The 15,085-nt window shown below is 42.1% G+C and overlaps 1 protein-coding gene across 1 annotated transcript; it reads right to left on the bottom strand.

The window, feature by feature from the left end:
- Positions 1-206: 206 nt before the first annotated feature.
- Positions 207-14,759, bottom strand: PTCRA (pre T cell antigen receptor alpha). Its single transcript, XM_007483932.3, has 4 exons — positions 11,657-14,759; positions 10,199-10,519; positions 9,074-9,115; positions 207-7,285 (listed from the first exon to the last, which is right to left on the bottom strand). The coding sequence occupies exons 1-4, from the start codon at positions 11,784-11,786 to the stop codon at positions 7,128-7,130; spliced, it is 651 nt and encodes a 216-aa protein (XP_007483994.1). The 5' UTR covers positions 11,787-14,759; the 3' UTR covers positions 207-7,127.
- Positions 14,760-15,085: the final 326 nt, after the last annotated feature.

Here is a 15,085-nt window from a genome sequence, read left to right as displayed (position 1 = left end):
GAGAGAGAGAGAGAGAGAGAGAGGCCACAGACAAATGGGGGAAACAGGCGCTTCAACATTTCTCTGATTTCCAGTTTGCCTTCCTCTAAAGTGCTAGAATGGGACCTCCTTGGGTGAGACTGGGCCCTCTCTTTGGGTCTGAGGCCAGATCTCATCTTGCTCCCAGGTATAGAATTCATTCATTCTTGCACATTCTTTGTTACAGTCTAATTTATGTAAGTCTCTGATTTCTATTTTCTGTTTGTTTGAACATATGGCTTTATTTGCTATTTGTAATGATCTCTTAGATAATCAGCATTTGGTGGGAAAGAGCTAAGCTGGGAAGTATAAGCTAAGGGTAAGGGCTATTTTCCCCTTGGAAGTGTGACCAGGGAAGCAGCTGATAGGACTCTGAATGTAGAGTGAAGCACACTTTTTAAACTTTTTTTTTCTTGTCTGTGTTTTCTTTTGTAACATGGCCAATAGGGAACTAGGTTTTACATAACTGCACATGTATAATCTATATCAAACTGCCTACTTTCTCAACATGGGGGGGAAAGGAAGAAAGGGAGGGAAAGAGAATTTGGAACCTGACATCTTTAATAATGAATGTTAAAAATTGTTTTTACATGGAATTGAGAAAAAAAGTAGTCTAGGGGAGTCTGGCTCAGAAGAGAAGGCAGATAGATTTAATTTTAGTCTGATATTTCTCTTAAAGATAGAGGATAGGGGGCAGCTAAGTGGTTCCAAAGATCGAGGCTGGGAAGTCTTGGGTTCAAATATGACCTCAGACATTTCCTAGCTGTGTGACCCTGGGCAAGTCACTTCACCCCCATTGTCTAGCCCTTACCATTCTTCTGCTTTGGAAGCAATACACAGTATTGATTCTAAGACAGAAGGCAAGAGTTAAAAAAAAAAAGATTTACCCTCCATCCTAGAATCAGGATTATATATTGGTTCCAAGGCAGAAGAGTAGTAAGGGCTAGTGTAGGATTTTAATAATAATTAAAAGAAGGAAAAGGGAAAGGGTTCTTTCAGTCAAGTGAGCAGAGCAAAGAGAGCCAGAGACTCACACCTGCAGCACTTTACCAAAAGCACAAGTTCCCAAAAAGAGCCCTGCATCGTGGGTCTCAGCCAAATTTATCTCCCAAGCCTCCGTAAATGAGGATATAACTTAAAAGGATGCTGGGAATGTGGCTCAAGTGTGGCAAATTTTCCACCTGCACACTAGACAATGCGGTTGAAGTGACTTGCCCAGGGTCACACAGCTAGGAAGTATTTGAGGTCACATTTGAATCCAGGTCCTCTTGGTTCTAGACCTGGCTCTTAATCCACTGAGCCACCCAACTACCTGGTTGTTGTTTTTTTATTTTAAAGATAGAGAGAAGGAAAAAAAAATCCAGCCATGGCTTTTCTCCAGTTTCCCTCAAAGCAGAAATTGTAGCCTCTCTTTGAGAAGGGTGGAATAGATTCTAAAGATAATTCCATGCCACCCTTGAGCTGTGTCTATGTATTTAGACAACCCATACGGATATACATATCTTTTGTATCCACACATCTTACATTGAATAGCAAATGCTATACAGAAATAGTTTTCCTCCTTGGCAAAATTCAATTGTTCTTGTTCCCTTCCGAGCTCATTTCTTTAGAATATGAGCTCCTTGAGACAAGGACCCTTTCTTAATATTCTTTGTGTCTTCTCACAGGCATTACAATACAAAAGCAAAGATGACCCTTCTCCAGAAGCTTACCTTCTTTTTTTGTTGTTGTTCCCAGATGCCCTGGTTATTTATTTATTTATTTAAAAATTTTTATTTATATTGTCATGCAAAACCCACTTCTACATTGGTCTTTGTAAGAGCAAAGCCATACATAACCCCAACCCCCAAATCAAACCATAAATACACTGATGGGAAAAACGACTCCCACAGTTCTTTCTCTGGAGGTGGAGAGCCTTCCCTGTCGTGACTCTTTCAGGGTTATGCATTGCTGAGAGGAGCCACGTTTCGCAGATAATCATCGTCCAATATTGCTGTTACTGTGTACAGTGAAGAAGCTTACATTCTAAGGAGGAAAACAACAATGACCGGATGGTGACCAAGTTGGGGCGCTGTGGTCCAGAAAGTCATAGGGCTGATAAGTGGGGTACTGAGGCGGAGGCTGATTTGACAGAATTTGATCCTCATTCATGGTTCCAGAATTAGAGGGATTTGGGGGGATGGTACTCAGGTGGAAGCTGTCACCATGGCAGCGGGGGAGGAGCTAGCCAGAGAGGAAGAAGGGAAGTGAAGCATGACTGGGGACTTTCCTCTTATTACAAGGAGGGGCCTCATGGGGTGAGGGTGAAGAAGAGTCATTGGCAATTGAGAAAGATAATCAAATCAATAGATAAAAAGATAAATAAAATATTTTAGAAGAAAAAAATGGTGTTCATGAATACTTGTTGAATAACTGAATGAATAATGAAGCCAAGGAACAGCTGTGGTTAGTATCTATCTCAGAGGGTTGTCATGAAGGTTGAATGAGGTCATGGATGTAAAATGCTCTGCAAATGAGGAAACTTTCTATAACTATGAGTTGCTATTATCATGATCATCATTAAAAATGACCCTTCTAAATAGGTCTTGATCAATGACACATGTTAAACCCAGTGGAACTGTGCATCAGAGATGGGAGGGGGGTGGGGGGAAAGAACATGAGTCTTGTAACCATGGAAAAATATTCTAAATCATCTACTTAAATTTTTAAAAAATGACCCTTCTACCTCTGAGAAAGAACTGATGGATTTTGAATGTAGATCGAAGCATACGTTTAAAACTTTTTTGTCTGTTTCCTTCTGTAACATGGCTAATATGGAAATATGTTTTTCATGATCACACCTGCATAATCTATATAAAATTGCTTGCCTTCTCCAGGAGGGGAAAGGGGAAGGAAGGAGGAAGAGAATTTGGAACTCAAAATGTAAAAAAATGAATGTTAAAAATTCTTTTTACAACACCGAGGAAAAGCAACTACTTGACTACAGAGGTCGAGGGGACATGATCGAGGAGAGATGCTAAATGTGCGCCCTAATTCAAATACCAACAACAAGGAAATGGGTTCAGAGCAAGGAGGACACATGTGATACCCAGACGAATCGGCTAGGGAAGGGGTGGCGGGGGGGTTGGGGGGAGGAAAAGAAAACGATCTGTTTCCAATGAACAAAGTATGAAAATGACCAAATAAAATAATGTTTTAAAAACTAAAAAAAAAATTCTTTTTACATGTAATTGAGAAAAAATTGAAAAAAGAAAAAGAAAAAAAAGAATGACATTTCTTGTCTTGAAAGGTGAATACTGTTTTTGCCTGTGGACCCCTGGCAAGGAGAGTAGAAAGAGACCCTTCCAAACTTTGACCATCACTTTTTGCAGATATTAAGATGATGACCCAAACCTAAGGTTTCCATTTTTTCTCCAATTATCCCTTCTACTCTTGGATGTGATGCTGAACACCCAGATTCCCCATAAGCACACCTCACACAGGGTCTTGAGGCCATCTAGTTTTCCTGGTAAAGAGATTTCATAGTTCTCCCTAGGGATGAGGAGAGGCAGCACTTAATAGGAAGACTACTGGAGTTAGAATCTGGAAAGTTAGATTCAAATCCTGGCTACCTGTGTGATTTTGGACAATTCTTTTCATCTCTTTTTTGCCTCAGTTTCTTCATTTATAAAATGATTTTTGTTCTCCTTATCTTCAGAGTGTTTATAAACTACAATGCTATCAGAATGTGAGCTATGATAATTGTTATTATCAGGACAGAGAGGGCCCAGAATTTCTTTTGCTTTTCAAACAAGCCTCACATCAATAATGAACTGGGAGTTCTCACAGTTATCAAATATAAGAGGAATTTTTTTCTTCTTTTTTTAAAATTTAATTTGAAATTTAAAAAATTTATTTTCAGTTCCAAATCCTCACCTTCCCTCTAGATCCTCCCCACCCATCAACAATAGCCATGATATATATGAATATATACAAAGATATTTCCACATTAGCCATGTTACGAGGACAAAAAATTTAAAAAGGAAAGAAAGTGAAAGAAAATTTGCTTTAATCTGCACTCAGAGTTCCATTCTCTCTTTAAAGGTGAATAATATTTTTCATTATGAGTCCTTTGGACTCGTTGTGGATCATTGTTATCAATCCGTGTGGCTGAGTCTTTTGCAGTTGATCATCATTACAATATGGCTGTTATGGTGTACAGTGTTCTTCTGGTTCTGCTAAGAGGAATGTTTTTCAAGTTAATTTATATTCTCTACTTCTCTCCCTCTCACCTAGTAGTTCCCTTAGATTCTTATGTTCTAGCCTTAGAGAATAGCTTCATTCATCCTGATGGGTGAGATAATCTGGCACAATGGAAAGAGGGCTGAATTATCAAAGGGACCTGAGTTAAAACCATAGTTCAGGGCAGCTGGGTAGCTCAGTGGATTGAGAGCCAGGCCTAGAGATGGGAGGTCCTAGGTTCAAATCTGGCCTAGCTGTGTGACCCTGGACAAGTCACTTAACCCTCATTGCCTAACCCTTACCACTCTTCCTTCTGCCTTGGGACCAATACATAGAATTGATTCCAAGACAGAAGGTGGTAAGGGTTTAAAACAAAACAAAACAACCATAGTTTTGCTACTACTTGTGTGAACCTGGGCAAGCCACTTTGACCTGCCTTGGGCCTCAATTTCCTCAGCTCTAAAAAGAGAGAGTTGAACTAAATGACCTCTCAGGTTTTCCAGCTGTAAGTCTATGATCCTGATATTCTTTAGAGGAAATTAGTTTCCAGCCTAGTGACTTTAAGGTTCCCTTTCCCTTCCTCACTACTCAATCATTAACTTAGAGGTACGAGGAATACCTTGGGCCATTGTAAATCAAATAATACTTTTTGGTTATGTGAATAATCTTCATAAAGTGAATAATTAACTTAGTTTGGCATTTCAATATTGGAACTTTCCAAAGCAAAGCACAACTCTGTATGGGATGATCTCATTCCCCAATCAGCTCCTTCACAAACTCCCCATCAAGTCCACACAAGGCTTTGGCTCTGGACCATGCTCTCTCATTTAAAATTTCTAGGAGGATCCTACATTCTTTTTCTCTGGCATCCCTTCCTGCCATCTCTTTCCCTTTCCCTGTCCAGTGTCAGAGCTAAAAGACTATCTAATTCAAAAGAAGTTTTCCCAGAGAACAAAGGATGGTAGAGTTAGAGAGGGAAGGGACCTTGGGGGTTCATCTAACCCAATTCTCCCCCACACTACATTTTTTAAACAGATGGTGGATTTAAGGTTCAAAGGTTAAGGGACTTGATCAAGGTCAGACAGGAATTAAATAATAGTGTAAGGATTTGGACCAAGCTCCCCTGGTTCCAAACCCAACCCTCCTCCTGTAATTCTGCACAAATCTTTTGGTATAAACCATGAAACTCCTGTTGGTAAAGAAGCATAATCTCAGTTTTCTTTTGTTTGTCTAGATAGTGTAATGCTTTTGGCTGGCCCCTACCCACCATTACTGGGTGGTGCTATTTTCCCCAGAATCTTCCTTCAAGTGTAACTTTCTCTCTAGTCAAGACTTTTAGTTCTGCTCCTGGGAAAACTATTTTGCTTTCGATTTTGAACAGCAGAAAAATAGGAACGAGGTGCCTGAGGTTACAGCCTGTGGAAGCCCCGTGTCTGAGGTTACAGCCTGTGGAAGCCCCATTTCAGCTCCACAGGACTGTTGACTCGAATTTATCTAGGTTTTGGTGGAACTCTAACACTGGAAATCAGTTAAATCTCTTTTGTTTCCCCTGCGCCCCTAATTTTGCCAGGAAATTTCCAGCAATATAATAACTTCTTGTATACCTCACCCTCCAACACCACCCTCCAAGGGCACCATAGGCCCACACACAGAAAAAGCCACCATGTCAAAGAAACGAGTTTCTTTTTAAACAAATGGTGAAATAGAAAACAACACAAAGCCTTGGTGGGGATGGCATGTGAAGTCTGCCCTGTCTGGTCTCCCGGCCACATCCCCTTTGCGTCAGTATCACAGCCGCCTCTCCTCCATCTCTGGAGCGTCACCTCTCTGAAGCTGTGAGGCTTCAGGGAAGCTTCTCGGCTTGCCTGCCCCAGCCTCGGCATCACATCCAGCTCGTGGTGGTGGTAGCTTTGTCAAGAGTCTGGCAGCCCGAGCCTCCCGCCTATTCCTCGCCAGATTCTCATCCTTGGACTTTTCTCCCATCTCACCTCTCCAAGGCTGCTGCCCCTCCACCCCGTAGGCTGGGAGATGGACTAGATTTTTAGGCAGCGTCACTGGGTCAGGGATTGTTGGCTGTTTTTGTGCTGACCAGATCCCACTCCAGCTCCTTGATAGCTTCCAAGGGGTGCTGCCTCCCATTATCTGTTTAATTCATCTTCTGGCTCTGTGGTCTGGGCCTTATATGCATCTGTCTCTGTTTGTATATTTATTCCGGCCTGGGGATCCTTAAAAGCTGAAGCTCTCATATTGCCCCTAGCCTGAGAATAGACACTCAGGTCCCCATCCAGAGACCCTGAGGTCTGATGGTGCTCACGTCTCAAGTATGTGGAATTCTAGAGCTGATTTCACAGTTGAGGCAGCGAAGGTGACTCTAACATCTACACTATTGGGCCTAGAAATAAATTTATGGGGGGAGGGGGCAGCTGGGTGGCTCAGTGGATTGAGAGCCAGGCCTAGAGTTGGGAAGTCCTGGGTTCCAATCTGGCCTCAGACACTTGTTAGCTGTGTGACCCTGGGCAAGTCACTTAACCCCTATTGCCTAGCCCTTACTGCTCTTCTGCCTTAGAACCAATACACAGTATTGATTCCAAGATGGAAGGTAAGGGTTTAAAAAAATATATATGTAGGGGCTCATTAGGTAGGGAAACATTTGACACCTCCTATACATCACCCAGGAGGGCTTCACAGAGGAAGTTGATCCTGAAGAGAGGCATGATTAGTCTGGTGCCTGGAAATGGAGTTGTTCAGTACGGTCAGGCCACTTACATTCCCATAAGATAAAGACGAGCAGGCAGGTATTTAGTTCTTTGCTTGTTCGGCCCACAGCCAGCAACATGTTCACATCGTGGGAGCAGGAGGGCAGCAATCGGTGCCTGTTGGCCACAGTCCTAGGAGTTAGGCCCTTGGCCCAAGGTCAGCATGTTTGTGGCTCGGACTCCTATCATTCGGAGGTGACTGCAGGTCATCAGCACGTCAAATATAAGCAGCTTGAAGAGGATGAGCCGAATAACCTCCAGGATCAGCGCCTGGGAGAGGCTGTTTGGTACTGGGGGAAGAAACAAGGTGGGACAAAGCAGCTTGTAAATAAGTTTCCCAAATGACTAAACTGTGCAAACCAGCAACACCAATACTAGGCTGATACACCAAAAAAAAATGAGAGAAAGAGTAAAAGGACCCAAACGTTCAACAGTATTTATAGCAGCTCTTTTTGTGCTGGCAAAAGCCAAGAGATGAAGGGAATACCTGTCAATTGGGCAATGATTGAACGTAATGGAATACTATTATACTATAAGACAAAAGTGACAATTTGAGAAGACTCGTGAAAACTTGTATGAACTGATGCAGAGTGAAATGACCAGAGGCAGGAAACAATTAATTTAATAACAACATTGTAAAGACAAGCATCTTCGAAAGACTTAGGAACTCTGGTCAATGCCATGAGATAGAGAGGATTCCCTCCCATTCTGCATGTAGGGGAGTTGATCTTTTATGTAATCCTTATGTAATTAGAATTCTGTTATCCTAAAAACTACATTTTCCCAGGATCCCGCTGACTTCCTATCATTACATACTTCCCATAGACAGGGTGATAAATTTGGTGGGGTTCTTGGTCTTGCTCTCTTTGCTTCCTGGGTTGCGACTGTAGTGGAGAGGTTTTTGAACAGGTAGATTAGCCATGGGCACATGGTTTTTATTTTGTTACCTTTTTATTCCTTTATTTCTAATGATCATTAATAAATTTCTTAAAATATAATATTTTAAATTATTGTACATTCATTTTAATTTTTACGTCCCTAGTCTGTGAGACTCAGAATGTAATAAGGTGTTAAATTAGATGTAAAGTATGATTTCTTGGGGCATGGGAATACATTTCTTTGAGACAATTGGAAGTAGCAATCTTATTGAACAAGTAGGACTTTAAACAGTTAAGCAGGAAGAACAAACAAAGCTTTGGTTCCCAAGGAGTCGAGGTTTAGTAATTTTGTAGAAGAGACTTTGTAGAAGAGACTATTTTGCAGAGGGTCTCTGCCCTCTTTCCCCTTCTTCTTCCCCTCAGCCACAGCACCAAATGATCATTTGCCCAGGGAGAGATATCTTATCAAGCAGCTCAAGAGTTGGTTGATTTGGGAAAATATGAAGCATAACTGAGGGAACAGAGATACACACTCCACACAGATGTGGCTCCAGAGAGACATCACGTGAGGAAAGAAGCAGCTTCAAGGAAGGGGATTCTTGGCAGGAGAGAAAAGAGCTGGCTATAGAAAGGATCAGATCTTGGGAACCCAGCCTGAAGATTATGAAGAGAGAAAGGAACTCCAGGCTCTGCAGCATCATGAGTTTAAGTTGTTTTTGCTTCAAATGTGGCTCGCCACCACCGTACTCTAAGGTTGAACTCATTCTTCCCCAAGGATGCTGTGTATGGTTGAAGGAGAGCGTGCCCCAGATCTATATACTTTTTAATTATTCAATCTTAGTAAATGCTTTTGCTAAGAGCTAATATTTTTCCTGGTTGCCTATTAGCGAGATGAATGCAGGTTGAGGTTCATGAGCTGTATATATAAAGAGAACTGCAAGCCCTGTAGATTACTCCTTTCACCCTTGAAGTAATTAGTACTGGACATCCAACCTTCAACTGCTAATAGGTTAAGGGAGTAGACCAGAGTTGGATGGGTCCATGCTTTGCCCCAGGGTTACTCAGTGAGTTGGAACAATCCTATTTCTGATGAGGATCCCTAGAAGGCCAAGGCTGATTACCCCAACCCAAAGCACTTTGGTTTCAAGAGGACACAGGAATCCTGGCTTCCAATCTCTCAATATCCCTCCTATCACTCACCAGTGGTTGGCTCCCGCTGACACGTCTTTCCCATGGGCTTACCTGCCAAAACCAAATAAAAAGAGATGAGTCCTTGGGAACCTTTACGACATTCGGCTAGATTGTAAGCTCTTTGAGGGCAGGCTTGATGCCATATTTTGTTGTAATATCACCATAATATAGTAGAAAAATTCTAGAATTTATAATCAGTGGACTTGGGTTGGAATCCCTACTCTTCCATATATAACCAATGGAATCTTAAACCTTTCTATACTTCAGCTCCCACATTTGTAATATGAGGGGACTAGGCTAAATGGCTCCTCAGGCCATGAATCCCATGAACCATGTGAGCCTAGGTAGATTCTTATGAACAAAGAGTTATTATTCTCATGGTCCCTGTGGCAAAATAAGCATTTATTTTATTTACTTATTTTTTAAACCCTTACCTTCTGTCTTGGAATCAATACTATGTATAGGTTCCAAGGCAGAAGAGCAGTAAGGGCTAGGCAATGAGGGTGAAGTGACTTGCCCAGGGTCACACAGCTGGGAAGTGTCTGAGGCCAGATTTGAACCCAGGACCTCCCATCTCTAGGCCTAGCTTTCAATCCAGATGCCCCCCAAAATAAGCATTTATTGAGGAGAAAATTTCCCCTATGAATGAAGATTCAGTGGCTCATTCTTCCTTCCTCTCAAGACTTTCCCTTGGCCTCCCTTGCCCTCACAATTGTATTTTATATTTTAAACTTTTTTTTTCTAAGTCTTTCCTCATGTCATTTAATGCAAACAACAGCTCTATGAAAGAATCAGATCAGGCATTATTATTAATACTTGACAGATGAGACATCTTGGGTTCAGGGAAGAAAGCTGACTTGTTTCAGGTCAAATAGTAAATTAATTCTGGCTAATACAGAATAGAATAAGTTTGGAAATCCTTACTAATTAGTCCAAATAGAAGTTCACTGCTTTCCCAGAGAGAGGAGATCCATTTCCTCCAATTGGCTTTCTAGGAAGTCTGAGGTCAAGGGAGGGAGAATACCAGAAGATATGGAACTTTGGATTACTGAAACTCTAAGTCTTATCAGATCATAGTTCTTGTCTTCATAAAGAGTGTAGCCCTACGGAACGTTGATGTTCCTTGGCCCATACCAGATAGCTGAAGAGGTGGGGTGCTTGGTCCCTGATTCTTCCAACCTGGCCCTGCATGGCAGACCAGAGGTTCCCAGGAAGCCAGCTCCTCAGCAGGGAGGGAGAGCTGGGCCATGCTGCTCCAGGTGCCATCTCCAGCTGGTGAGGGGCCATAAGTGAAGGCTTCCAAGGTGGTGCCATTGCCAGATGAGAACCAGATGGAGCCATCCCCAAATGAGGGCGAGACATCGAAGACCAGGCAGATCACCAGTGTCTTCGGTTGCCCATCTACCAACAGGGTGAGTGGAGGAGCCATTGATGGGAAAGGAGCAGTGCATGAACCTGGAGGAAGACAAATATGAGTGAGATAGCATGATGGTAGAGCACGTGCCTATGAAGACTTGAGTTCAAATCCTACTTCAGAGACTTACTAGTGATGTGACCCAAGGCAAATCATTTCACTTCTCTCAGTCTTAGTAAAAGGGGAATAATAATAATGCAGAGTTATCATGAGGGCCAAATGAAAAGCTATACGTAAAGCATAGTACAAACCTGAAAACTCAATATAAATGCTAAATATTATTATCAAATTTAGGGGGTTGGGCTCTATAGTCCCTAAGGTTCTTCTAGCTCAGTGTCCAGTATTCTGACATTTTATATTCTAAGGCCCTTTTTAGCTCTGATATTCTGTGCTCTTAACATTCCATGTTCTGAGACCTCCTTTAAAAAAAAAAAACAACTTTACTTTTTATCTTACTGTCAATTCTAAGACAGAAGAGCAGTAAGGGATAGGCAATGGGGGTTAAATGACTTGGCCAGGGTCACACAGCTAGGAAGTGCCTGAGGTCAGATTTAAACCCAGGACCTCCTGTCTCTAGGCTTGGATCTCAATCGACTGAGCCTCCTAGCTGCCTACTGGGTATATAATGCTCTGACATACCAATTAGATTCAATTTCCAGAGGGCAGAAGGAAATAAGGAAGGCATGCCCGGTAGGTATAGAGGTTGGTGAGACAGTGTTGAAAGAGCTTCCAGCACAGTTAATAGACCAGTTTGTAGTGTCAAATGGAGTAAAGTGAAATAAAGCTTGAAAACTAGGTTGAGGCCAGATTGTGGAAGGCCTTGAAGGCCAGGCAAAGAGTAAGGTTTTTGTTTTAGAGGCACTAAGCCATCAATCTGTCAATGATGGAAATGACAGACTAACTCTAGTCTGGATGTAAAATCTCCCTGTGAATTACCTTGTTTTTCCTTAACATTCAGGACTGAGAAGCTGGGAGCTTCCCATGGAACCTAGAGTGGGAAGGCAAAGAGACAGAGTGAAGGAATAGAACCTACAAGATGCTTGTCGAGAATCTCGGAGGGGAACTTCAGTGGCCTCCTTTCCTGTCCCCATCTGACCACCCCCCACTCACGGGCATCAGGCTAGAGGACAGAAAGAGGGTAAGGGCAAGCCAGGCCAAGCGGGGAGAGAAGGGCTCACCTGTGGGGAGAGCTGGGGTGCCCAGGGTCAGGAGAAGCAGCAGCCAGGGCCCTGCCATGGCCCAGCCTGGGAGGCAAAGACGCTGCAGCTGGAGCTCCCGAGGAGGTGGAGGGCGGGGATGGCATGCCATGGGTGCCCACAAAACTGCCTCCCACACCACAGACCCAGCTGCAACTCAGCTGCTCAAAGACAGAGATATTTCCCAGGACTTCACGAGCCCCTCCCTCTCAACTATCTTTATTCTTTACTCATCCTGGGTCTGGGAGCCCCAGAGAAGGGCCTCCTACATGGGGAATGCCTCCCCGGCCAACCCACCAGTAAATCGAAGTGATGAGTTTCTTCCATCTTGAATCCTCTGACCTGGATCTGGGTGGAATGTCATAAGGTCATTTAGAAGAAGCATTTAGAAGGGAAAGGAAAAGACCTTCGATCTCATCTCACCCAATTCTCTCATTAAAAAAATTACTTTAATTTTCTGTTAACACGCATTTTTTCTTTGCCTCCCTTACCCTCAATTTAAAAGAAAAATGAAAAAGTCCTTGCAGCAAATAGGCAGAATCGATCAAAACTAATTCCTTCACTGTCCACGTCCAGAAATGTATTTTGCACTGTGCCTCGAATCCATTTCTTCTCTGTCAGAAGGGGGATATTGGGCTTCCTTATCCGTCCTCTGGAATCAGGTACGGTCATGGTGCTGCTCAGAGAGAAGTCATGTTTGTCTTTATAATGTTGTGGTCATTGCTTAAACATGACTTCTCTCTGATTGATATCACCAATAGTATTCCATTATATCAGATCCCTCATTTTTTTTTAACCCTTACCTTCCACCTTAGAATCATTATTGTGTATTGGTTCCAAGGCAGAAGAGTGGTAAGGGTTTAGGCAATGGGGGTCAAGTGACTTACCCAGGGTCACACAGCTAGGAGGTGTCTGAGGTCAGATTGGAACCCATCTCTAGGCCTGGCTCTCAATCCACTGAGCTACCCAGGTGCCCCCCAGGTCCGTCATTTTATAGAGCAAAGGTTCCTAACCCTTTTCAGTCCTTGTTCCTCTTGGCTCTCAGGAAACCTTCCAATACTCCCTGTTTAATATGAAACATCCTAGTGTTTATCAGACATGTTGTACATGTCTGTACATAAAAAATAAAATTAAGGTAGTAATGATTATCTTAATTAGTGAAGATATAGGGAAACTTTATTTGATATAGCATTATTTTTGGTATCATAAAATTGCCAAATATTTATCAGAACATGGTCAAATTAGTTAATGAGGCCTCTGATTCTGTTTTTTATCAAGAGTTTCATTCCCACTATAGTTTATTTTATTTTTTACCAATTACATGTAATAACCAATTTCCCAAGTTTTCCTACGTCATATGATCAAAAGAATCTCCCTCCCTCCCTTTCCTCCCCCCTTCCAATGCTGGCAGGTGGTTCAATCTGGGTTACACATATATTATCATGCATAATATATTTCCATATTATTAATTTTGAAACCAAAATTCCAAAACATAAACCCAAACAAGCAAGTGAAGATTCACCAGCTTTCATCTGCATTCTGGAGGCGGAGAGCATTCTTGGGCCATAAGTCCCTCAGAAGTGTCCTGAATCGTTGTAATAGCTAAGTCTACACAGTCGATCATTCCACAATATTGCTCTTACTGTGTACAGTGTTTTCCTGGTTCTGCTTATTTCACCACTATAGTTTTTGAAAGAGATACTCGTGTATATTATGTTTAGACTCCAGTTTGCTTCTTGTTTTGTATTCAATTGAGAAAAGTCAGTCAATGAACATTTATTAAGCTTAATTTAGTATGTGCCAGGTACTGGACTAAGTGCTGAGGATATAAAGACATCAAAAGACACTTCCTAGGGGGCAGCTGGGTAGCTCAGTGGATTGAGAGCCAGGCCTAGAGATGGGAGGTCCTAGATTCAAATTTGGCCTCAGATACTTCCTAGCTGTGTGATCCTGGGCAAGTCACTTGATCCCTATTGCCTAGCCCTTACCACTCTTCTGCCTTGGAACCAATACACAGTATTGACTCTTTAAAAAAAAAAAGGCACTTCCTGCCCACAAGGAGCTCATAGTTAATCGGGGAGGCAAACTGTGAACAGTAATGGACAAACTAGATTGATCTTGTTTCTCTTTATATGAATGTATATGTATATATGTATGTGCACATGTGCATATGTATATGTAAAAACACACTATATATATGATAAACTAAATAATCAACAGACAACATATCTATGATAAATTGGAAGTCGTCAACAGAGAAGGGCAGCTAGGTGGCACAATGGACTGAGTGCCAGGTCTGGAGCTGTGAAGACTCCTCTTCCTGCATTCAAATGTGGCCTCAGACCCTTACTGGCTGGATAAGGAACATCAGTCTCTTTGCCTCAGTTTCCTCATTTATAAAATGAGCTGGAGAAGGAAATGGTAAACTACTCTACTGTCTCTGCCAAGAAAACCCCCAAAGGAATTCTGGAGTGGGACATAACTGAAAACAATTAAACCACGAAGTCAACAAATGGAAGACACTAGAATTTAGGAGGGCCAGGAAAGGCTGCTTGTAGGTGGAATTTTAGCTGGGATTTGACGGAAGCCAGGAGGCAGAGATGAGGAAGGAAAGCATTTCAGATGTGGGGAACAGCCGGTGAAAATGCCTAGAGTTGGGAGATAGAGTATGTTGTTTAAGGAATAAGCAAGGAGGTCAATATCACTGAATCACAGAGTATATTTGGGGCGTAAATTGTAAGAAGCCTGAGAAGGAAGAGGGTGGAAGTAGGTCATGAAGGGTGTTGAATACCCAGAGAGTTTTATATTTGATCCTGGAGGTGATAGGGAGCCACCTAAGTTTACTGAGGAGGTAGGTGACATGGTCAGTCCTACACATTAGAAAGATTGCTTCTGAGAACTGAAAGGAGGATGGACTAGATGGGGGAGATGCTTGGAACAGGCAGATCAATCAGCAGGCTCTTGCAACAGGACTGAGAATTCTGATTCAAAGAGATAAGTTGTAATAAATGGAATCTGAACCGTGTGAGCATATTTAGAATTAAATAATGGAATATTCTGTAGGAGTACACTTATTTTTGTAATTTACTATAAATTCCATTTCTGGTTATTGAAAAGAATTGATTAATTTATCTTTAAATGACTCATCACTTCATCTTTTTTCCTAGCTCAACATGAAAAAATTTTAAGTACAAACCTCTTTCATCTGGTTTTGGTCAGTAGAAATTACATATTGCTTCAACTATCTCAAAGTTTCAGATTCGCTATACCATCTTCTTCTTTCTTACCCTTTCGTCAGAAACATATCTTATACCCAGTGGTGTGAACTTGGGCAAGTCACTTAACCCCCATTGCCTAGCCCTTACCACTCTTCTGCCTTGGAGTCAATACACAGTATTGAAAGTAAAGGTT

This window comes from Monodelphis domestica, chromosome 2 (genome assembly GCF_027887165.1).
Source record: "Monodelphis domestica isolate mMonDom1 chromosome 2, mMonDom1.pri, whole genome shotgun sequence".
Lineage (NCBI taxonomy): Eukaryota > Metazoa > Chordata > Mammalia > Didelphimorphia > Didelphidae > Monodelphis > Monodelphis domestica.
Note: the sequence above shows the minus strand (reverse complement) of the source record. Positions and strands in the feature narration are given on the sequence as shown.